This window comes from Chelonoidis abingdonii, chromosome 2 (assembly GCF_003597395.2).
Source record: "Chelonoidis abingdonii isolate Lonesome George chromosome 2, CheloAbing_2.0, whole genome shotgun sequence".
Lineage (NCBI taxonomy): Eukaryota > Metazoa > Chordata > Testudines > Testudinidae > Chelonoidis > Chelonoidis abingdonii.
This window is the reverse complement of record NC_133770.1, coordinates 108,230,816-108,256,788: the sequence shown is the minus strand read 5'-3', so window position 1 is coordinate 108,256,788 and position 25,973 is coordinate 108,230,816. Positions and strand designations below refer to the sequence as shown.

The following is a 25,973-nucleotide window of genomic DNA, read 5'->3' as shown; positions in this document are numbered from 1 at the left end:
TTGATTATTAGCAGGTAAATGTGCTCAATGGTGTGTGATGTTAAATGGGGTGGGATCTGAGTTACTATAGAGAATTCTTTCCTGGATGCTGCTTGATGAGTCTTGCCCGCATGCTCAGGGTTTAACTGATCGCCATTTTGGGGGCCGGGAAGGAATTTTCCTCCAAAGAAGATTGGCAGAGGCCCTGGGGATTTTTCACCTTCCTCTGCAGCGTGGGGAACGGGTTACTTGCTGGAAGATTCTCTGCACCTTGAGGTCTTTAAACCATGATTTGAGGACCTCAATCACTCAGACATAGGTTAGGGGTTTGTTACAGGAATAGACGGGTGAGATTCTGTAGCCTGCATTGTGCAAGAGGTCAGACTAGATAATAATAATGGTCCCTTCTGACCTTAAAGTCTATTAGTTTGACCCAGTATGACCATTCTTATGCGATGGGTTCTAATTGAACTTTATCCACTCAGACATCTTTGTGGACAGCTCAATGAAAACTTTTTACTCAAAAAATCTTTTTAATTAAAAAAAAACCCAACAAAATGTTAGGATGCATGAGGAGTGAGATTAAATTTAAAAACTTAGACAATCAATTATGGAAGATAGATTAAAAACAAACAGTGAATTACGCAGAAAAAGAAAATAAGATGTTTACTAAAAGGCTCCTGTTATTACAAACCTTCATTGACAAAAAGAATATTGGAATTTAGATGTTTCCTTCTCTTCTCTGTACCACACAGCTTCTTCCAATAAGAGATAGTAAAGGGGAAGTACCATGGCTTTCTGAACCTCAGTCTTCCTAGATGTTAAATATAAGAGAAACATCTGAAACATTTTCAAAACTCATTTGTTGTTCAAGCATATAAGCTAATTCTATTATCCTATATTGCTGCTGTTGTTTTCCAAGGAATAGGGATATAAAATCTTATCTATACTGCATAGCTTAGATTTTTATATAGCACTTTTCTTCATAAAATATCCAAAAGCATGTTACACGCTTTGGGGTCAATCTTGCTATCACAGAAATCAGTGGAACTTTTGACACTGAAATTTGCTTGTGGAAACAGGTCTCTCAGCATTATCCTGGCATCAGTGAGACAATCCAAATAAAGATTTTGGCCCATATCTTGAGCTAAGCTTAGTAAGGCTCAGTGAACTGGGATAAAGGTGTCAAGCTTTTTACCTGCCATAATCTGGGCCAGGCCCTAGCATGTGCCATCTGCCAACAGGTGCCATTCTAGCACCAAGGGATACCAAGGTCTAGTGACATCTTAGCCATGCCTGCCTTTTCCCAGATTTGTTTCCTACACTAGGGAGGGAGGAATGATGTAGAACCTGCTGCAGCAGCTGAATGGCAGAAAAGATACTTCTCTGTACACAAGTGAATCATCAAGGAGACAGATTTGTGAAAGGTTTTTGCCTGAGATACAGTTACATTATTGTATTCCCTTCTGTTTCCATGTCCAACTTCTCAGTTATTCATTTTGAATTAAGTATACAATAAGCAGAAAAAACATGTAATATGCGAAGTTGAGCGAGTGTAAATTTCAGGGCATGAAAGAGGTGTTTAGAAAGCATTCCAAATGCCCCAACAACCAACTTAAGGGTATTAACAAAAAAAAAAACAACAACAACAAAAACTAGAGATTGTAGGAAAAATGAATCCCACCTTCTGAGAACAAATTTGGGATCTAATAATTTCAGTTGTGACCCAGAATTATTGGTGGAGAGAGATAACAAAAAGGAAATCAAATACTGTTCATTAGCATTCTGAAAATACATTGTTAATAAACAGCCTTAATAAAGAGGCCTAATCCTGACTCAGCCAGAACACCCAGTTAACTCAATATGATTTCTGCTACTGGACTGAACTCTGTTATTATAAAGTGTCAATCAGCCTGAGAAGTCCTTATCCAATTATCCGCTCTCTTTATATACACAAATAGACTTCATGTCCTATTACAATTCCAGCCCACCAGTTAGCGTCATTCACTGACCCATGAAGGTTTTCTTAGTTAGTCTCACTCATAGCAGTAGTCATGTATTTTGCATGTCAGAAAGTCCTATCTCAGAGGCATCAAAGATTTAATATTTTTTAACTACAAAGGAATGAAAAAGAACAACTCATTTTGGTATTACTAAATCTACAAGTACTTGTTCTTACCAGGGATTATATTGCTGAAATACCAGCCAGCTAATAAATATAGAATTGAATCAAAGAAAATCATCCAGCAAGCCCATCCAAAGGTCATGGATCCTCCTTGTGCCAGGGGCTGGTACATGTTACTCCATTGAATGCCTAGTAATAAAAAAAGGTCAACACTAAATTTGTAGAGCTCCACAGCTAGCAGGATCATAAACAAGTCAACACCAAACACTCAAGAGGTATTTGAGCACTGACGGACAAAAAAGAACAATGTTAATCACTGTAGTTTTAACTGAATAGAAACTAAATGTTAGGCTGCTCAGTCTGTATGGGCAACAGCAGGTAATATTACTGCTTAGCAAACATGAAAGAACTCATAGTGGAACAGTTTTTAAGAAGTTTATTATTTTATTTTAGCTGTCTTTTTATTTTAGTAAAAAGAAAAAAATAAGATCACTAGGCAAAATGCTGAATAAAATATGAGAGAAGCTCTTTTTCAGTTGTTCAATAAATCAGGCATTAAGACAGTTTGCTGATACACGTAAACAAATGGTTTAAAAGAGATCTGCAGCAGATTTATTTAGTTGAAACCTGCAAATCCTGACTAAATGCGATCTATTATATACTATGTTTTATAGAAGTGCCTGATGGTGACAGCCAAGAATTGGGGCTCCAGACACTAATCATTTGAAAAATTACTCAAATTCATATTCCAGCAGGTGTATGAAGAAAGGAAGGAAAACACTAGCAGTGGTTAGAATTCAAATGTAATACCACTACTGTATTTCTGAATTGAAAAGTTATTCAGAAAACTAGATTATTGCACTTTTCTACATAATATCTTATAAAGGTAGCCACATAGCCAGATATGTTCGTGACCTGCTCTATTGGAAACTATTTTTTTTCCGGGGGGACAAGGGGGAGGGGACATTCCTTATTTAAACATTTCAACCAAAAAATAATTTTTTCCGCAAAAGTATATTTTTTGCGGAAAAAGTTTTGATAGCAAATTTTCCTCCAGCTCTAGTTTGCAATAACTGTCTCTTCTGATACTTATCAGTTTCCACATAAGTAGAAAACTCTCTATCAGCAGCTGGTGTTTGAGATGACTTCCATTCTAACAGCAAGACCATCTTGCTGTTAATAACACCAAATGAAGAAAAGATTCCATCTTGGATCAGTTACCTGGTTCAAAAATAAAATAATACCTGACCCCAGAATGTCTTATAAGGCAAAAGAGCCCAAAGTGGTTAAAATGACCTGCTGTTCCATAAACTATTACAGAGTATTAGGAGTAATGTATATTCTGTAAAGTGCGTGGTACTATGTAATCAGATGCATACTGCTTGATTTTGCACTCACTGAAATCACTGGTAGCATGAACACTGACTTCAATGAGCTTTGGATCTGGCACATAGTAATCTTACTGACAATCATATTTTGCACTTGTATTCTTCAGTATTGTAAAAATCCAATAATTTATTTTAGCTGAAATGTGAGCACTACTTTTAGCAAGTAGAAACAAATACAGTTTTGAAAACTATATCTTCGGCACTATATTCTTCAATAAAAAGTTTTTAATAATATAAATATATTCTTATTTTCCAAAAATTTGAACACATTTGAATTAAAGAAGAAAAATGGTGTAAATTTTTTTTAAATCCAATCTTTATGAAAAATAAAGGAAAACAATTTCTGAAAGTGTCGTGTTAGGAGAAACTTAACAAGTGTCCAGAGGTAAATCAGAAAAGCAACTGCTTTTTATTAAGAGGTAAATTAAACTCAAACATCAACATGGAATCTCCTCTATGCTTCATAGCATTGCATACCTACAACTCCACCAGCAGGATACTGAGAGGCAACACGCTAAACCAGTGAAACACAACAGGCTAGCTCTTCAGCTAGGGTAAATAAGCATAGCTCCACTGAATTTGATCTAGTAGCAGATCTGGACCTGCAACTTCAGACATTCTCACTGGCTGACAATACCCTAAGAGCAGCACATTGTCATCTAGCAGCTTCTGAGAGCTGATTAAATCCTTTATGCATGTCACATACACTACAAAATATCAGCAATGTTGGGGGTGTGCCTGGGGCTTCCTTGTGCCAGGCATTATTAGCCCCTAGGGGGCACAAGCAGCCACCATAATTGAGAGCAGCCTTAAGGTTTCTCTAATTTACTGCAGGAGATCAACATCATCAGTCTGGTCTGGGAATCATGGAGCACAAAGGTGGTTTAAAGCTACATCTACATCCTTCCCCAGTCCTGAGTTCTACTGCTTGCTGAGGATCAGAGATTCTACAAAGTTTCACTTTCAGAACAAAGCAAGTTTCCAAGTTTAGTTCTTTATAAACCATGATCATTATAAAAATGTTTTGCTAACTAGCGATCTTACCTATTTCTTGGTTTTCAAAGAATGTAATGAAAAATACTCCTTGCCCAAAGGCAGCTGTAGACAATAAGCACTGCAACAATAGAAAAGAAACAGGATATGAACATAAATAAATCTCCATTAACTTATTGTGTGATGTAAATAACTATTGCACTGTTCAGTGCAAATGGAGAAGCAATGGACCTTTCAGTTCTAGAAAGGCTAACAATCCAGTCTGTCACTTACCTTTTTTGAACCTGAACAATGTTTACCTGCATTTTGCAGAAATGTGCGCTCCAAATTAAAGATCGTCATGTATCAGGTTATTAATATTTGAAGGCATTATTTAACTACCACAATTTATGAAGCATCATAAATCCTCCATACATTGCAAATATACAATGCATAACATTGGAAAAGTGGCTAATGCAATTTATTTTCTGTAGTAAGTGAATTCTAGGTCATTCACAAGAGGCAGGCTGATGGAATACACTTTATATACTGTACACTGGGCAGCTATTCTATTGCAAGGAAATAATATTTTATTTCCAGTGGAGCAATATAAATTGGGCCATACTGCATCAGAAAAGTACAAAATGGAAAATGACTAACTTCAGGGATGTAATGTAACAAGGATGGAAGAATTATGGTAAATTGAAAAATCACTAACCAGCATCAGAGGGAACTAAATCATTACTAAATACTGATAAAATATATGCATTGTATGAAAAAGTTCTGTAGTTTCAAAGTCTGCTCTTGGAAATGACTTGTGTTCTAAAGTAAGTCAATCCAATATGTTTCACAGTGTTTAAAACAGAAAGGCAAAATTCTGCCAGGGGCCTGGAAAACAAGTATAACCTGCCTCTCTCAAACACACACACACCACTACAGATGTAGGCCCCTGATCAGGCAAAGGGTTATATACATGCTTATCTTTATGCACTGTGAATAGTTCTATTGGCTTAAAATAAGCACATGGATAAGGCTTTGCAGGAAGAGAACACACAATGTAGGTAGTGTATTTAAATATACAAATGTATTACAATAGTGCCTGGAGGCCCTGAGCAGGATCCATTGCATCAGACATATTTAAGAAAACAGCCCCTGCCTCTAAGAGCTTAGGGCATTCACATACCATGAAAAGACAGATGGATAATACAAGTATATGGTGGGGAGGACAAGGTAAACATTGAAACAACAGAGGCAGCGCTCTCAGCCTACCCATGAAAAACATGGTCTGGAATGATGGATACCTGCTGTATGACCAAGGGCCTGATCCAGTTCCCATTCTAGTCAACAGGGAACTTAGAACTCATCAATCAGAATCTGAATGGGGAAATATTTATTCAATAGCATAAAGGTTGAATGTGTGCAGCTGGCAGATCTATGTGTAGCATCAGAGTATAACGTACTATTCAACCCTAAACATTGATCTATCACATTTCTGGTTTGTTTTGCCCTATTTACAGTGTTACTTAGATTGTTATAAACACAGAATGAAACATTTAATTTTGCAGGTATGAAATGGTGGGTAAAACTTTTTGTTTTTTTAATGATATTAAAAATGTTAAAAATACTGTAAAATTCTAAAAAGCTTTAAAAAGTGTTGTTTTGAGACAAAGTCCTAAACATATTTAAGGAAGTGCAATGCTTGCATAAGCTGTTTTTGCTTCTTGCATTAATGTTTAAGAATTTTACAGACATACATTCATGTTATTCTTAATGGAAGTTAAGGAACTTCTTGTCTCCATTGGGCCTCAATTGGAGAATAACATATTTGGACGCACTCCTGCAGTGTTTACACAGACATAGCACAGATTCCCTTCACTTTGTGTGTTCATCAATGAACACTTTTGAACTACAGTACTTTTGAGTTTAATATTAAATTACAACTGGTGTTCATTGTATAGTAGTGTTCTATTTTTTTTTCCTCTGTGGAGAGGATTAAGTACATCAAATAAAAAAGAGGTATCTTAAAACATAATAGTAGTAGTAGGGTTTGTTTGCTCACTTGTTTGTTTTCCTTGAAGGAAGACATTAGAATTGGAAGGAAGTCAAGTGAGCTAACATAGCTGTGATCCTGACTTGACAGTACGTCCAGAGTAAGGAATACTTATTCTGAGAATACAGTTACAGGAGAACAAACATTGCTTAGATCAGACCTTATCAGAGATTCATTGTGACAAAAGGAGGATGCTTTGCAGAGCACAGCAAAACACAAAGCAGAGGATAGGAAAATACCACCTAGGAACTCTAAACAGATAATGTGGTAAAGTAGTTCATGAATAGCTGTTTGAGTCATAATTTATATTGTAGACTAGTGAACATAAAACAAATGATGAAACTTGATTTTCAATAGTAGAATTTTAAAGGAAATCTCATTCTTTTCCCCATACATAGTACTCTCTTCAAAGAGCAGGATGTGCAGTATGCATTCTTACAGATCTGTTTGTCCTGTAGTTGTACTTTAAACAAAGGAACAATTTCTACACTTCACTGGTAAGTTTTATACTCATTTTTCTGCCCAGGATAGCCACTAATTCTATGATGGGATGTCATCCACTATTTGAGAGAACATTAATTTTCCAAACTAGTCTTTTTTTGTAAAAAGAAGTCTGTAAGAATGTATCTTTTTCTATCATGCATGCTGCATTGGAAATATGGAGCCTTATGCTTTCCATAGGGTTCTGTCAATTTCTTTGAACATTGATTTTAGATTCCACTCTGTTGTGTTCAAAGCTGTATTTCTTGACTGGGTTTCTATCTAGGAAAGCCATGAAACGTCAGTGAGATGTAAGAGCAAAGTAGCAACCTCTGGACAGGATAATGAGGGGATTTGCTAAAGGTCACATAATTATGGAAATGAATCAATCAACAGTTTTTAAAAAGAAATACTTACTGTAATGATCTGGAGGGCAAAACTAAGTTGGTTCTCCAGGACCAACAAAACTATGTAAGGTAAAAAGCTGATCACATATATAAGGCTGGCACAGAGAGCTGCTGTATTGGCACTGCTAAAAAATGCACCCAACAAGTAGCTTAGCATAACAACTGCAACTCCAAAATCGAGGAGAAAGAGGAAGACTAGGAAGCCATCGCTGTACACAAAGATGCCGCTAACTTTTAAAATGATGACCAGAGCACAGTTGCTTATAGTGAGCACAATGACATTCTCCAGAAACCAGGCCAGGAAGTGAATGGCAGGATTCACACCCATTGTCTTCATATACTACAAGAGCGGAGAGACATTTTATAATTAGTCACAACTTTAAAAAAAAATTAACCATCAAGAGATATGCGCTAGCATCCCAAGTGACCACGTAATCCTATTATCCTTACCCCTGTGTTATACTTTTCCCATTCTCTCTTCATGTGCTATTAACTCCTTCTGTTGCTCTCATCTTAATTTAAGGTCCAATTCTGGAGACACTTGCTTTTGAGCATAATGCATATGAGTAACCCTATTGACTACAAAGGGATTATGCACATTCATGAGCAAGTGTTTGCAGGATCAGACACTTAGATTGTAACCTCTCGAGTAGAGAATCCACCTCTATTCTTTCAAGTGCCGCACACATCTATGTCACTACTATAAAATAACAGTAGTAATATAAAAGCACTATAACCATAAAAATAATGCAAGACTATTAATGATTATCAGAGACTAAGACTAAAGTACTATGCAAAAAAAATTAGAATATCGTAAAAATATGAAACACTTCCTTTCCTTTATTTTCACTGTTTTCTTGCTGAATTTAAAGGCAATTTCTGAATAGAAAATGTGTTACTTCCCATCCAGAAGTGAATTTGGGGAAATTTCCAATTTTGCCTATTGCAAAATTTTGCAAAGGTGATAGGAAAAAGGACAAATTTTCACCATGAACTAATCTTTTGCATACGTTCGTGAAATTCTCAGATTTAACATTGCTCATATGGCCAGAAATAATTGTCATATGTATCTGAGCCTACCATTCAAAAAACAAAACAAAACACTTTTTTAGGATTATAATACACTATTTCTCTAGTGTTTTTCTAAAAGTCACCTTGAAAACATTGGTGAGTTATTACTTAAAACACCTCTGCAAAGTAGATATGCCCTATTTTACACTTTGGAAAACCAAAGTCTAGAGATGTTAAATGTTTCGCTCAAGGTCAAACAGGAAGTCTTCAGCAGAACCTAGAATAGCACTTGAATTCTTGTGAGTTAAGTGTTATATCCATACCTAAAATAAGTGGCTTTAAGGTCTCAATCTTGCAAAATGCTGAGCACCTCCTGAGTGCCAGAAACTTGTCTTCTTGACTTCGGTTTTAGCTGTGATTATTTGTCTATGTAACCATTATGCCTTTGTTTTCTCTGCGTACTTTAAATACCTAAAGACTAAAATCCCCAGCCACTTTTACTCAGTTCAGGGTACCTCAAGGAGACCCTACTTTTCTTGCTTTGTTGTTCTCCTAATCTAAAATAAAAGGTCATTCTGAATGAAAGTGGTTGCTTTTTGAGGATGGATAAACATAACAGAAATTGAAGGCATTCAGCACCATGGAAGACTGAGATCTCTATCTGCAAGACTTGTTTCAAAGAAAGGTGCTCTGCTTTAAATTTCATAATTCTGTCATTCACTGCTCTCCTTTATTTCAACAGAGATAAATCTCTGCAGACCAATGGGACTCCAAGCAATATCCCTGTGAATCTTATTTAGCAACTGGAACTCAGATTAAGGGCCCAGGAGAGAGTGAAAGACAAAGCAGATGCATTATTATCCACAAAACCATCTCTCCTAAAGTTTAATGTGCATTTTCGGTATACCCCTCTAAACCAGTTTTACAGTCAAAGGCTCAGCTAACTGTTACCTCTTTAAGACGAATTTCCCTCTCATAAACCAGTTTTCTGACCATGCCAGCAACAGATACTATCCATGCTAACATCATTATGAGTGGAAAAAAGAAACCAATATTGTTCAAGAACCTGTTCAAGCAAAAATATATGTGTAAGACTCAAAGGAGAAAGATGTAGAAGCAGAAAGTTAATATTTTAATACTCAGAAAATATTACAATATCTAAAAATTATTGAGGATGTGATTTTACTCAAGTATAGTAACAATACTTTCTTTGCTGCTAGTAGTTAAACATACACACTATAATTTAATGGTAAAATATAGAATCAGTGGAACCTGTAAAGCATATCTCCAAGACTGTGACACTCTATTTGTAGTGAAGAATAAAATTCCCAAATTATTTTAATGTTTTGCAAGGTGCTAATTGCAAATAAAAGTATTTGGAGTGCCTGTTATGTTTACAAGGCAAATTTTGCTCCAGTGTTTGTGGCTTGCATTTCAGTTATCTACTTTTATCTTTTGCTTGTATAAGCTAAATACTAAATCCCCACTGCAAACCAATGGACAGATTCTCGGCCTCTGTGATCCATAATAGAGGGGAGAAATCGCACAGGAGCTCGTTTCTGCTGCGTGATCATTGAGCTAATCCCTAAGATAGCTCCAACCCCAGTGTAATTTGGAACAACCTTTGGGCTTCCCTAAAGTACACGTGCTGCTAAGAGCTCCCAAAGGGGGCTGTCTGCCATATAGGAATTGCTCAGTGAGCTTTTACAATATCCTCTTCTCCCCCTATTCCTTCTGCCAAGAATGGCAGAATGCAATGCATAGGAGCCAGCCACACTGGTTCTATGCCCTAATGGGGCAATCACCAGCTGGGGGGATCTGGCAGCTTTCCAACCCCTTTGTAAAGCTCAGACAGATCACAACCACACTATTGAGAGTGCCACACTAGGTTCAAAAGCAGGATGTTTACTTACAGGTCACTGGTATGGCATGGATATGGCATAGCTTGCGCTTGTATTTCTGGCTCAGAGGCATCTGCTCCAGCGTGTACCGCAATGATGGCTCTTTCAATCATGTCTTGAAGTGGAACGAAGATGTGATTGTATTTGAACCCGTCACTTGGGAGGTTTTGGGGATGGGATTTCCACATTGGGTTTTTTAGCAGATCTGTTCTCATGCTGTACAGAACACTAGTTCTAATTGTATATGAAATGTGTTGTGGGAGGAGGCTAGCAGAATTTTCTCTGCGTCTCCTGTTACTTGAGGTGTTGAATATAATACCTGATCAAAGAATGGAAAACAAGATCAAGACGGTGTTTCATGGATTGGAAATAAAGTTGTGTGAATAACTGATTTTTATCATCATCCATTCAAAAAAAAAAAATCAAAATTGTATGGCTTTGTTTGTTTGTTTGTTTTTACCCTAAACAAAAAATTTTGGCAATCCAAAAAGTTAAAAAAAAAATTATTTCAGGTCCAACAAAATATTGTGTTAAAACTTTATATATATGTTTCTAAAAAGACGTTTTGAATCAAAAAATCAAAATGTTTCATTATAAAAATATCAAAATAATTTCAATTTTAATTTTTTTTAACCATGACATAAAAACTGACACATTTACAAAATGTTTCCAGCCAACAAGAATTTGGGTTTTTAGCCAAAAAAAGCTTTCATCTGGAAAATTCTGTCCAACTGTAGTTGGAAATGCTTTATATTCCTGTCTTTTTTGTGTCCTGTGTCTTATGTTTGTGCTAGGATGCTGCCAATGAATAGTCACTCATCCATCTTCAAAAAGGCCACATTGTCTTCTTTTAAAGAATGTGGTATTGGTATATTACTTCCTTGTACTGTAAACCTGAGATTCTTGCTGGTGGGATTCCAGCATGGAAACATGAAATTCTTCAAGTCTATAGTCACCACCGAATGCATTTTTTTTTAACTACCAAATGGCACTTTTGACTGTTAATGTTAACACAGTCAAAGAGCTTGATATTTTTTTCTCAGTACTAAGCCTTCTAAGATCTAAAATTACCCATTTTTCTGCAGGCCTGAGAAAAATCTTAAGAAAAACTTCCTTGTTCTTTGTCCTCTAGAACTTGTTCTCCAGACTTGCTTTATTTTTAATTAAAATGTTCCCATTCCTGGGCCAAACTCTAAAGTCCTTAATTAGGCAAAACATGCAATGAATTTGGCCATCTGAAGCCTGGTCTACATTTAAACATTAGGTCAACTCAGCTTTGTCACTCAGGCTTATGAAAAATTTTGCACCCTGAACAATGTAGCTAGGTCAACTTAACCTCTGTATAGATGCAGCAAGATCAATGAAAGATTTCTTCTGTCAAACTACCTGCAGCCTCTCCGAGGTACCCCTTCCATTGATGTAGGAAGCATCTACACTACGGCAATACAGCAGCATCACCGTTGCTGTGCCACTATAGTTTAGACAAAACTTTGGAATAATACTTCATGGACTGGGGAGTATTCCTCAGAGGTTGATTTTAAAATTCCTCAATCTTGAATTTCAGGCAAAGAGCATATGGAATAACTTGCTTCGCCATAATGATGTTTGCCACAATTAATATTTTAGATTACCCTCTAACAGTGTAACAAGGATATGGGTCAACCCACTTTCTGAAGCTGGAGAGATGAAGTCAGACAAAGTACCAATAGACTAGGCTCCTCCTATCTCTATTACTCTGCTATATTTTCCTTCTTGATTAAGAGAAAAAAGTTGCCCTTGTATTCTTTTAAAAGGTGTGATGGGATCTACAAACCACACACTGGGCAACAAGGGATTAAGGAGCTGCTCAGCCAGCCCTACTCCACCACACCTGTGGGGCAGCAAGCCACAGGGGGTGGCGTGGCGGTCACCGTGGCATGCCTGCGGGAGGTCCACTGGTCCCGTGGCTTCGGTGGCGGGTATGCTGAAGGCATGGGACCGGCAGACCACCCGCAGAAATGCTGGCGAAGGTCGCCTGACTGCCATCCTTGGAGGGAAAGGAGGACCTACTTTTGATAGATTATGTAACGTGAGCTAGATCACACAGCTTATCTGTGGCAGAACTGGGAATAGACCCAGATCTTCTGAGTACTAGTCTCATGTCTAGATTTTAATTGGTCTCACCCCCATCTCTGCTTTACCATGACTTATCTTACAACTCCCATGAGCCCTGGGGCCTTCAGTGCGCAACTTAGTCAAATGCAGAAATTAATTTTTTTTTTAAATGGATAAAAACCTAGCCCCACTGAAGTCACTGGCCAAGTACCTATTGACTTCAATGGGGCTAGGATTTCACTCTCCTCTCTAGTGAGTGCTACATACTGGGAGGGAACACTTCAGGCAGGGAAAAGGAATTTCTACAATAGTGAATGACTGCTCTCCTGCTTCCTCTTACGGCCTTATCAGCACAACATGCAGATTTCCAGCAGTGGAGGAGGCATTTTAAGGAGGTGGGACAGAGACGTGAGCAGAAGAAACAATAGAACTTGCTCAAGAATTAACTTAGCCTGAGTAAATTAGATGATTTGAAAGTTACCGTCCTAGGCAAACAAGCTTCCTACAAAGATTAATTTTCTTAACTCTCTTCTGCAACCCCAAAGGATATGAAATTTAAAAATCAGAGGAAGAAAAACTAGGTGATGCTGTCTTAAAAAAGCAACAAAGTAACCTCATTTTTATATTTTGCTTTCAAGTCTTTTCATTCTATGGCCTCATTCCACTTTCGCTGTATATTATATTACTATCTGTTGTTCCTGGTATCATATTTATTAGATATAACTGACTCTAAGGATTTGTTTAGCAGTGATTCCTCAGTTATAATAGTAATATCACTAGTTTTTATTGCTTCCATTACAGTGTTCAAGAATCACAGATATATTTTTTATCAGGCAAATGTGCTTTTTTAAAATTATTTTATTGTGCTTGTATGATATGTGTTTTCTATGTGTTTATTAAGCCCCATCTTCGTGGCTGCCATGTCACTGAAGCGCCCTTGTAACAGGGAAATATGGGAATGATCATTTTATGAAGTCAGCAGTTTCTTGTCAGTACGTATTTTAAATGAGATACTTACTTGCCAAGAAATTATTTTGTTGCATGAGCTCTTGTGCCTTCGCCTCCAATTTCTCCACAGATTCAAGATGCTGGAAGCGATCCAGTAACACACAGGAGGAGATATTTACCATGAGCTGTGCCAATAGGTTAATCTGCTCAGTCACTGAGTTATTGAACATTTTCTCCATCAAAGACTCTGAGAAGAGTAAACACATTGGGAACTATTGGTTTCAAGGAAGCATATAGAAGGTAGAGCCATGCTTTCTTGTAAAAGTATTGTAGAAACATAAAATTATTTGTAAAATATCATTTAAAAGGAGAGATTATCAGAAGTGCCTAGGAAATTGAGGAGCACAAGTACAACCTTGTAGGACTATGCTCTTAAATCCTATAGATGCATAAAGTTCCCCCCTAACTTCGCATTCCATTCCAGGGCAGTGAGAATGCTATGGGTATCACAATTTTGGAAAGATTTCCTTGACTATGAGATAAAAGAATAGTGAATTTTATGGGCCAGATTCACCCCTATAGGTACCAATTCCATCCCCTTGCTCTTGGGAGAGCAGATATACAGGAGAGTGACTCTACTCATGGGACAGCCAGAAGAGTTTCCATCTGGGGAGGAGGTCATATTTGAAATCCACACAGGACTTTATAAAAGTCATAAGGCAAGGGCTGCCCACACAAGGCCTGTCCTCCAGTTTCTGCTTGAGTCCAGTTCCAAATCCTGTCTTGGTGCAACTGGGTATTCTTCATCTGGTACTTCTGTGAGGAGGATGGGTGAAAGGGATGTGTCTGCCTGAAAGCGTGCTCATAATCCCTTCTTAGACTTCTCAGCGGAGAGAGGACAGCCTGCTTTGATTCTGCAGCATTTTCTGCCACTATCTTATCTACCTTTTCTCCAAGGAGGAGAGATCCTGTGAACAAAGAGGAGCACAGGACTTGCTTGGAGGGAGCATCTACCTTCCAGGGACAAAATCCCATATGCTTCCTGGCTGTTGAGTTGGAAGTCATAGCCTGGGCAGAGAATTGCATTGCCTCAAACTTCTCAGGATTGAAACAAAACATTTGTTGCATTTATCCCAAGTCCTGCTCAGATTTGGAGCCTGAGAGCTCTCTTCCTCCATAGAGGAAGAGGAGTCTGAGTCAGAAGATGAGTACCTTTTGGACTTTGTGGACTTTTTCTTCCCCATTTAATTCTTCTGGGGCTTTTTTGACCTTTCAGCATGCTTGGCAGGCATTACTACCTAGCTGTGGCCAGAGTGTAATCTTCTGTGACTTGCCTTGTTCAGAGTCTAGAGCTCTCTAGAAACTTCTCCATCTAAGTCTTCCCCTTCTGGGTCCCTCTCCTCCAGAGCAGGAAATGGGGTCTCATTAACAGCACTCCCTGATTCAAATTGGGAAGGACAAGGGCTGGACATGAGCGCTGCTACTCTTCCCAAGATGCTCGAGACCCATTTCAAGATTGGGGGGAGGGTGTGACAGCCCTGCTGAGGTCTAATCTGTGGTCCTGGGTCACTCCAGGATTTACTGCCTGGGTCATCTGAATGAAGTCTTCCTCCTCCTCAGAGCCTGCCCCTTTTCTGTTCTGGGGCTCCTGGTTGGGTTTTCTTCGGTGGAGTTATGTCTATTTGTGGAGCATGGGGCCCCATCATGCCTGTCCCAGCTAGGGTCAGGTAACTGGGGGCAGCTGGGCATAACTTGCCCTCTGTCAAGCCTCGGAAAACTCCCTCCCCTATAGAGCACCTGTTGGACTTTGCCCAGTGCTTGCTCAGCTGCTCTGCCAGGCCTGAAAGGGGACAGAGGAGCTCAGCAGGGAGCTACTGCAGGAGAGGTGCTGGGTGGTTGTAACCACAACACTGAACAAAGCCTGTACCAGGAAAGAGGCTTGGAACAAATAAAAAGCTTGTTACTGTCCCAAAATGGTTAGAAAATCATAAAGACAAAAGGAAAAGGTGAGAGCAAATGAACTATCACTTGACTGTTGCCATGGAAGCAGAAGATCTGGCAGCATGCAGGAGAAAGAGGTGTGCTGCACCTGGGAACCACTTCCAGAAACTGCGGAGTGAATGGGATCAGCCCAGTTGTAATAGTATTGTGGGAGATGCTGGGCTGCAGAAATCCCTGGTTTGGAGGACCTCCGAGCATTAGTGATGTTTGGATCTGAAACTTCACAGTTGGCCTCGCTCTAAAAATAAGCTTCCATCAAAACCAGGAGTGTGAACATCCTCAGCCTTTGGAGGAGTTCAGATCTGCATATATTTTTTGTAGATTGTGCTAATCATATTGGAGAGAATAATCACAACAATGGGTTTAGAGCACGGGGCAATTTTAATTGAAAACAATTCTTACTGCAATTGGATTTAACAGAAACTGATGAGGAAAGTCCAACACACCCACAAAACTCGCTAATCTCCCAGTAAATAATTATTCATGTTTGAGGAGTGAAAAATAGGTACTGGGAGGTCCAATGTGAGCTTTCAGCTTCTTAAATGCTTTAAAAAAAAATTGAGTGTTTAATCCTTAAAAACATTAGGTGGTGAGTTGACTTGGTAAGAGTCATTAACTTATTAACATAAGATTGGGACTCAGTGCACCTGAGTGATGGTACAGCAGGTATTGCAATGAGACGGCAGAGAAGCAGAAATGCACTAAACTGATCTGGATGGACGGCAGCGCTGTTAGTGAAGAAGGGATGAATAAGGATCAGGAAGAGAGGCAGTTGTGAGACGAAACAGTGAAACAGATGTACTGAGAATCAGAAGGCAAGCCAGTATCAGTGGAAAGGATTCAGAAGGAACACAAGCAATGGAACAGGAGTGGGAATACCATACAAATATCTACTGTTTTACCCAACAGGAAGGCACAGAAGAAATATATATATATATATATATATTGGAGAGAATAACCAGATCCATTGAAGCAGGGGTCTACCACACTAGAGAGGACCCAAGGTGCAGAGAGGCCTCAGAGACAGTCCAACACATAGTGGCAGGATGTAAGATGCAGGCAGGAACAGCATACACTGAACGGCACAACCAAGTGGCTGGCATTGTGTACAGGAACATCTGCACAGCGTATGGGCTAGACCCTCCCAAGACCAGATGGGAGATTCCACAGAAGGTTGTGGAGAATAGCAGGGCTAAGATTCTGTGGGACTTCCAGATCCAGACGGACAGGCAGGTACTGGCCAATCAACCAGACATCGTGGTAATAGACAAGGACCAGAAGACAGCGGTGGTGATAGATATAGCAGTGCCAAGTGACAGCAACATCAGGAAGAAGGAATATGAGAAGCTGGAGAAGTACCAGGGCCTGAAAGAGGAACTAGAGAGGATGTGGAAAGTGAAGGCCAAAGTGGTCCCAGTGGTGGTAGGAGCACTCGGGGCTGTGACTCCTAAGCTGGGTGAGTGGCTCCAACAGATCCCAGGAACAACATCAGAGCTCTCTGTCCAGAAGAGTGCAGTGCTAGGAACAGCTAAGATACTGCGCAGAACCCTCAAACTCCCAGGCCTCTGGTAGAGGACCCGAGGTTGAGGAAGACACATACCACCCATAGGGCGAGAGGGGAATTTTTTATATAGTATTATTGGTTTTGTAGCGTCTTAGGGGCTTGAATATTCCTAATACTAGTAACCTAGCACTAACAGGGTTAAGCATACATGTATGTCACCAAAGATTTTTCCCCTAGGTGATCTTTAGAAGACCTTATTTTGAATAATACATCATTTTTTAAAATTTTCTCTTACAACTTAATCATTTAAATATTTGAGCATGAGAAATATCAACTGACTTGCTACGTGCTTGGGATATTGCATATTTAATGTTTCTGTAAGTAAAAGCAATATTTCACAAGCTGCATAATTTACATGGGACTAACATCTAAATATATGAAAAGGTAAAATCCTTGGGGAAGTTTCAGAGCTTACTAAATAAATATCCTCGCCTGCATTTTCCTTCAAATAATTTAGTGATACTAAGACAGAAAACTTTGCACAGTATTACTTACTGTTTAGTTACTTACCTGAGAGCCTGTCGTGTAAGGTCCTGAGTCAATTTTCATTGGATTTCACTGAAGGTGAAGGCATTTAGCACCTCTGAGGAGGCACACAGAACCTTGCAGAATCACGTACTTTTTCTGCACTTTCTGCTACAGAATCAAATGCCCAAGAAACACTATGGTCCTGATCCCAAGAGGTAATAAGCACTTGCAAGTAGAGTGGGTTGAGAATTTTTCAATTAAATTTTTGGGTGTCAGAGAATGCCGATTCATTGAAACAGTTTCTTGGGTACACATTGGAATTTCTGTTCTTAACCAGAATAACCCAGTGGTTAAGGCCCTCACCTGGATCAAGTCTGTGTTCCAAACCAGTCAGATTTGAACCTAGGTCTCCTACATGAAAGGTGAGTGCACTAATCATCAGATTATGTAGTCGGTCTCCTCCTCTCTGACACAATGGATATTTTCCTATTTATTCAAAACGGATCAGCCCCAACAAGCAAAAGTGAAAGAATGACTCCAAACCAGGCAGAGCAGGCCCTTGAACCTGGGTTGTCCACATCCCAGATAAGTGCCCTGGCCATCAGGCTATTGACTATTCTGTGTCCTCATGTTTTTACATGAAATATTTCAAAACATCTCATTTTCATTCCAATGTGAAATAGAAACAAATGTCAGACCCTCAAATTTTTTTGTGAAACAGAATCCTTTTTCTACACTCAGCCCCACTTGCCACTCTCATTTGGACCAATAAAAGTTGTGGGTGTTCAATTCTTGAAAGGATCAGGCCCATAACGTGGGAAAGAACTGGATTCAAATTATTTATAAAATAAGGGAATTGTTATTTTAAAGCTATTAATCTTTATCTGTTAGTGAAATGGATGGGTTTTACTTGTATGGACATGAGGCAAGATGCAGCAAAAGGAACAGCATTTCTTTACAAGATGATAAATGATCAAACAATATTAAAAATGTTTGAAACTAAAATGAGATAATTGTAAAATGTACTTTTAGTTTTATCTAAGTAAAGCCAATGTGAATCATAACCAAGAGTTATTACTGCTAAATTTCAGTCAAACACAACGTCGTGGGGATAATAAATCTTGTGTGTCCATCTGTAGATATACCTACCATACTCTTGCAGCTTTCCAATGAGATTCCCCACATCAATATTCAAGCGACTTTCAATGAAGTTCTTTATAAAACTGTTTTGGAGAGCTTCCTAAAGTAAGAGAAATGATTTACAAGATAGCATCTGTGATATTCAGAGTTGCTGGATTTTTTTTATATACACACACAGAGTCATAGATCTCCCTTCTCAGCCATAGATTTCCTCTGTGTGACCTTGGGTATGTCACTTAGTATCTGTGCCTGAGCTCCTCATCTGTAAAAGGCCTCATGGAAGTATGAGGAGAAATACACTGAAGATTCTGAGACAATTAGATACTATATGAATGGGAACTAAGTAAATGCCAATGACAGATTGATATATCATACCATAAGTGTCCATCATCTTGTTTTCTTTTGTTTCCCTTATTAAACCACCACTGAGATTATAGGCTTTTCTTAATTGGCTGTTTAAGATCAGCAAAGGGATTCCAAAAAAAAAAAAAAAAAAAAATCATCTGTTCCCGTTGTTTCAAACTCTCCCTGAGGAACTGCTGCCCTAATCAGAATTGAGAGTTACTGGGAAACGAAATATTTGCTCTCAATCAATGAAGCCAAACATTTTTCAAACATATGACAAAGACCCAAAACTTATAACCTGATGTTAGGTAGATTCGTTAAGTGGAGAATATCGCTAACCTCTGCACATACCTTAACTAAGAGTAAAAAGAAAAAAATATTTTATAAGATGTCCACTGTAGAAAACTTTCTATAAACTCAGCTTCAAGATTCCACATTTTAGATGTCAATAATTTATAGTATTAGTGAGCTAACACACGGTTTGTATGTAGTGGAAGTAAATGTAGCTCTAAAATGGCAGATACAATTCATAATCAGATGCAACTAAAGATTAGGCTTTGGGTACCAAGAACCACTGATTAAAACATCCACTCCTATAAACAAACCCAAGGTCAATGGGAGCTCAGGGCAGTCACGGCTTACAGGCTCTGGCCCTTAATGGATTGTCAATGACCAGCTCTTATAATATTACGAATTTGGCACTGACAGAATGCAGAATCATTAAGACAATGGTTTACTAATTAAAATCATTCAATGCTAGATGAAAGACATTTCAAGTGCTATCTCCTGGGTCCAACACAATCTCCCTTTCTGTACTTAGAAATATGGCAAGTTCCCAGTAGTATAGTATAGCATATCATTTATGTGAATGTCTGTAGCACAAACATTTCACATTCCAAAATTCAGCATCAAAGTCTGAATTCTAAACATCAGGAGAATTTGATGGATTTCTGTTTCTATGTCCTCCTGAATACTTATTTGTATTCAAATGATTTAGTGAAGACTCAAGTGAATAATTTCTCCTTTATCGCAAAGTACCTAGCCACTCTGCACACTCAAAACAGAATATATATTGTGCACTATAAACCATAATTGCATCACCAAGCTGGCAGAATCCTGCCAGTATATTTTTCTCATTTTTAGTCTTGGATACCTTTGTAAAAGTAATGGTTTCTAACAGGCAACCCACACCAGTGGAGATCTGAATAATCAGACAGGGTAGTATATAGTATTTGCTAATGTACTAAGGTAATACAATGGGAAGGATGAGAGACGATATCTTAAAAGGTTATTATTTTTACTTACAGGCTATTTAATGGTACTAATATGGCCCCCATCATGGTTTTATCTAAGCACCTCACAAATCTTTAGTGTATTTGTCCTCCCAACCCTCTTGTAAGATAGGGATAATAACATTGCCTTATTTTACAGATGGGGACCTGAGGCACAGAGAGGCTAAATGACTTGCCCCAGGTAATACAAACAGTCTCTGGCAGAGAGTAGGCTAGTGCCCGAACCACTGGGTCGGACTTTCTCTCCAATTCTGATCCCCTTGATTAAGTACAATAGAGCCTTATTTCGTGGGTGACCCCATTGATTTCAGTGGGATTACTAGTGGAATAAAGTACTATTCAGCATGAACAAGAGCATCAGTCTCTGGCCCCTTGTACTTAGCAGATACATGAAAATATGCACGTCTAAAATAAGTACCCATATCACCTTATTGTTGTATATCTTTTCCCTTCCTCACCCCTTGTTACCCCAACTCACTGAGTCACAGCTATACATTTAATGTAAATTAGCTAGGACAGAGACTTCTCCTTTCACTTGTTCTGTAAAATACATCATTTTGGAGCATTGCATTACTAGCAGTCGTACAAACATTATTATCTGGAAAATACCATCTTCAGTTTCCATGTTCATTGTCTCAATTTTTACATTTCATTTGCTCGGTTTCCAAGAAAAAGGCATAACAATTAGCTCCACAAGGCCTTTCAGGGATCGCAAATAACATTCCTTAATTGAATCTTAGTTAACAATTCTATTGTTGATGCATGAGCATCAGTTTATTCTTCCACAGCTTAATGGCTCTGCAGATGGTGAAGAGTAAAAAGTGCCAAAACTACATTTGAGTGACTAAAGAAAGAAGCTATGACTTGGAAACACACAGAAAGAACTATTAACCAGGTGCCACGTTTATGCAGTCACTGCTATTGTTGCATTTTAAACTTCCTCCATTATCCGTGTGAGACCTGATTACACTGGGGGAGACAATTATGAGAATTAAGCAAGGTCAAGCTGAAAAGAGTATTTAAAAACTTTCCAATTGTCTTAGATTAGCATTTCTCAAACTGGGGTCCATGGACCCCTGGGGGGTCCCCGGGCCCTGCCGATCAACTCCTCCCCCAACTTCTCCCCCTCCCTCGCAGCACCTCCACCACACCAGAGAATAACTGTTTCCTAGCATGCAGGAGGCACTAGGAGAGCGGGGGAGAAGCGGAGACAGGGTGCACTTGGGAGAGAAGGCAGAATCACGCCTTGCTGATCAACTCTTCCCCCTCCCTCCCAGCAGGAGGCACTAGGAGAGAGGGGGAGGAGCGGGGATAGAACGTGCTCGGGGGGAGGAGTTGGGAAGAGAAGGGGCAGGGGTGGAGTGGGGGCAGGTCCTGGGGTTAAGTAGGGGAACAAAAAATTTTAAATCAAAATGGGGGTCCTTGGGTTGCTAAAGTTTGAGAACTACTTAGATAAATGACTATTCGCTGTCGTACTATTCACTGTATTTCCAATATCACACGGTAATACTGCAGAGAGGGAGGTAAATACTTATTTTAGTTGCTTTAAAATTGAAAAGATTTTCAGGACCACCCCATTGTAGGTCTATAATCTAAAATTCAGCAGGACCTGCTGTTGCAGACATACTGTCTTCAAGTGCCACTCATAAGAAAAACTCATGTCTGTGCTGACTGTACCATTACCACTATTCTGCAGAATTTCTGGTAATTCCTTCAACTCAGAGCCAGGACCTTTGTAAAGGCTGATCCAGAACTCCATTTCCTATAGTGATCTAGTATTTCTAGAATTACCACTTCTTTACAGGCTACTTTAATTCTTCAATTATTTGTCTCTGTGGCTAGTATTGGAAAGTAGGAAGTCATCCACAATTCACCAACCTGGAGCTGATTGACCATGAGGAAGTTTTCACTGCTCTCAAAAACCTCAGACATCCTCAGCCATGCCTCAGAATAAATCTTCAGGTTGTCCACAAAACCAAATGTGTGATTAGCCTAAAGGGAGAAATGAAGCCAAGTGAAATGAAAACTGCACACAGTAATTCCCGTGGAAAGAGGAGCAACTAGTATGGTTCAGATCTCCTGAAACTCCTGTGAATGTCAACTTTAATTGTCAGAAGTAAATGCACTGTGTTTCCTTTTATCTTCAAAAGAAATAAAAAATGATATTTTTTGTTATTCAAAGACTAACAGATCAAAGAAAAGGTTTTCTGCTGTGTTCATGTTCCCCACATGAAGAGTTATAATATACAATTTATTTTTATAAAGTGCCTTTCATAGAGGGTACCACAAAATGCTTTAGTGAGAGAGTCAGTCAAAAAATAAAAGAAGTTCAAATTAAAGCCTCTTTCTCAATCACATCACCAACTATCTGGGAGGGAGAAGTGGTATATCTGGATGCAACATACAGCTCCTACAACCCTGAGGACAATTTTGGTGCTGATTGAGTCAGAGAGATCTAGCAAGGTCCAGTAAGGAAGAAAGCAGAATTAGGGATCCTCTCATTTGACTGTAAGGAGGAGCAGTCAATTCCTTTCCTTCTGCCCTCACCCAAGCATGGGCTCTGAATGACAGAAGAGTGAATAATGCACATTCTAGTATGAATTTTTAGAAAGTTGGTGGTAAAAACTGAAAAACATTCAGTTTTCACAAACATGGATGGTTTCTCCAAATACAAATGAGTCATGAATAACATGACTTCACAATCACAATGACTCAATCTCAGTGATTTTATTCACAAAAGGATCAGCAAATCAATTAACTTTTCCCATTTAGTCAGATCTAGGAGTGACTGGACTGAGCTTTGCACATGACCCAGTCAACAAAAAGGTTCAGTGTGTTCCACCATCACTCAAGGTGTCTGCAGCTGGGTTTGCATTCATGTACCAATGTCACTTGGGAATACCAAAGAAGGGACCTGATAAGATGAGCAAATTAATCACAAACTAGGAAAGAATTTTAGCATTGAAATTCCCTGAAAAATTATTCAGAAACCCTGTTTCAGTAATGCTGAATTGGTATAATATTAAATGTAATATGTAGATTAAATATTTAAGTCAAAATAAAGCATGCTAGTATTATTGAAATGAAGCATTACGGCATTGAAACAAAATGAGAAAGTTAAACAATTCATTTGGACATTTTCCTGACAAAATGTCATCTAAACGTACACGTTGGTGCGAAATGTTTTAATTTTCACTAAATTGCACTTTCCCTCAGAAAATTACTTCATGAAAAATTTTTTGACCAACTCTAAAAGTTATATAAATAATAGGTTCATAGAAATGATTTTATGTGACACAACTGAGGTATTAATGTGTTTTAGGGAATAACAGATGAACAATTCATAAAGTCTGATACTGACAGAGAAAGCAAAGTTGAATTTAATGATTCTGTGATTGCAAATAGCAAAACAGATACAGGAAATTGATATGAGTTATAATATATGGGTACACCACTGATCAAAGTCTTAATGTTATATTAATACATACATCTGTAAAATAATTATTTCTCCAGATTTGATTGAACTATGATAAGCTCTTCACTAAGCTACTGCTTTAAGCTCATCCTGGAAATACAGATAAGCATTATTTGAAGTATTGCATTCTACGGCCATTTCTGTCCTAATGCTTGTAAGGGATAATTATTATCATGATAAAAGTAGATTACACAAGGGGATTATTAGAAAAGGGTTACGTGTGCGCATGTGCGCGCATGTGTGGAGAGAGACTTTCTGAGTTGCAAGCTGATTCTTGAACAAATGCCAAAATAAAAAGGATCAGTTTTATTAGAGATAACACTTCTGAAAGAACACTGCCATTTTTTTGGCGGGGTCGGGGAGGGGTGACACACCAGGGTCTGTAGCATCATTTTTTCTAGTAAAATATACCACTCCACCATCTCTGATGGCTATTGAACATTAGGATTTATTCCAAGCCAATAAAATTATGCCCCTTTCCCTACCCCACCCTTACACACATGTAAGTGTTTGTTCATGTTTGGTTTTGGCAATTAAACTTCCATTGGTTCTGTTAAAAAAAACCCAGATATTTACATATAACATGCAAACACTGGCAATGGATAATACAAGTAATTAACGTGACTTTCAGAATACTCCTCTATGTGCACTACATCAATCAAATGTTTATGCACAATTTCTCATTAGGGGAAATCATTAGTATTCAAAGTACCTTAAGTATAGTATTTTGGTCAAGCTAACAAGCCTGATTAAATAATAAGAAAATAAAGGTTAATATAACAAACAGATTGGAAAATAAAAACAACTGAAAGAACATATTCCATCTGAAATCACTGCTGTGGGGCCAAATCGTGTGTCCCACTGCCGTACTTAATCACCAGACTATGTTTCCTCTCAACTATCTTTAAACATCTGTCTTATTCTCCCTTGCATAACAGATTAAGAAAATCTACAACTCAAGTTTAGAGAATGCTGTGATATCAATTTTGCTTAAGTTAATATTGTAGCCATCATAGTTGTTTTTAGGAATCAGACCTCTTCATTATGCTCTAATGAAGGCGGTAGGTAGTCATGCACAGCATTCCCTAGCAAAAAGGGCTTCTGCACTGAGCTGCAAATTAGAATTGGGAGTAGATTTATTCTAATACTTCCTATCAAAAGTGCAGAACTTTGGCACAATCCCATAGCATTTAAGTGCCTTCTACAAAGTTACATTCAGACAAAGTCTGGAAGTATATCTATAGGAGATACATGCCTAACCAGCAAAAAAATGTGGAAAAGGTCACTGGTGACTCATTCCCCAAATCAGCTGTGCAGGAGGTGCTCGGATGGCCACTGGCAACCAATTACATTTCCCTCTGGATGTTAAGCTTTAGAGAGGGGATGCTGGTGGCCCATATGGGAATAAGATCTCCTGGTAGAGACCACAAGGGCTTCATTACAAGTAGGAAAGTGAGTAGAGAGGGATGCCTATCACTGAGACATACGTAGCTTAATCAACCCTAAAGGTACAGGTTCAATTCAGAATAAAATGAAGGTTAAAGTTTGGGCATATTCTAAATGTTTAAGTCCCAGTTCACCATTTTCTACTTAAAAACTAACAGAGAAAGTGTACAGACCGTTAAGAACTGCATGGCTGGTGTGTGGTTATTGTGCCTTTAAGACCTGGAAAATTGTGAAGGAAGAGTTCAGTGGAGAGTCTTCTCAGTGGTCAGCAGATGTATTTGAAGAATGAAGACAGGCAGTGCTACCAGCCCCACATATAAAGCAGCTATTATTAATGCTGCCCGATAATTCCTATTATAAGGCCTTGTTTAAAGGTCCATATAACTTTGCCGAACTTTAATCACTTAGGCTGAAATTTTGCACATCAAGTGCCTGCCTGGGGCTGATTTTTTTTTTTTTTTGGAAAACATCAGCCAAAATGGTTCAGCTATTTCTTAGAAAGAGGTTGGGCAAAATTTTCTCTGTGTTAAAAAAAAATGTTTACCTTTTCTTTAAAAAGCTCAACGGCCTCCACGTGCCTTGGAGCAAGGACATTAAATTGGGCAGGGGCTGGACTTTGTGTCTGGGTTGTACCTTTTACTGTCCCTGGAAAAAGCTGCCAAGTTAAATCCCTTTGAAACAAAACAATTTGCACAAGCTCGGTAAAGCCTTGCTAGAGCTTCACAGCTCCCTGACAAATCCTATCAACACTGAACACATTCCATCCCAGGACTGCAGGAGGCCGAGAACGTGACGTGCTAGACAGCAGCTTTGGCTAAGGTTGGAGACTTGAATGCCACCAAAAGTCCTCTCTGGTATTGCCTTCAGACTCATCCTTTTATAAACCT

At 38.6% G+C, this 25,973-nt stretch overlaps 1 protein-coding gene across 1 annotated transcript in view; it reads right to left on the bottom strand.

Annotated features, from left to right (window-relative positions):
- ABCA13 (ATP binding cassette subfamily A member 13) overlaps positions 1–25,973 on the bottom strand; it is a 284,724-nt gene that overhangs the window by 163,715 nt on the left and 95,036 nt on the right. Inside the window, 9 exon segments of the mRNA XM_032792446.2 lie at positions 674–793; positions 2,159–2,293; positions 4,537–4,606; positions 7,412–7,741; positions 9,364–9,478; positions 10,326–10,632; positions 13,426–13,602; positions 18,538–18,628; positions 22,044–22,157. Coding sequence (XP_032648337.1) covers positions 674–793; positions 2,159–2,293; positions 4,537–4,606; positions 7,412–7,741; positions 9,364–9,478; positions 10,326–10,632; positions 13,426–13,602; positions 18,538–18,628; positions 22,044–22,157 — 1,459 coding nt within the window.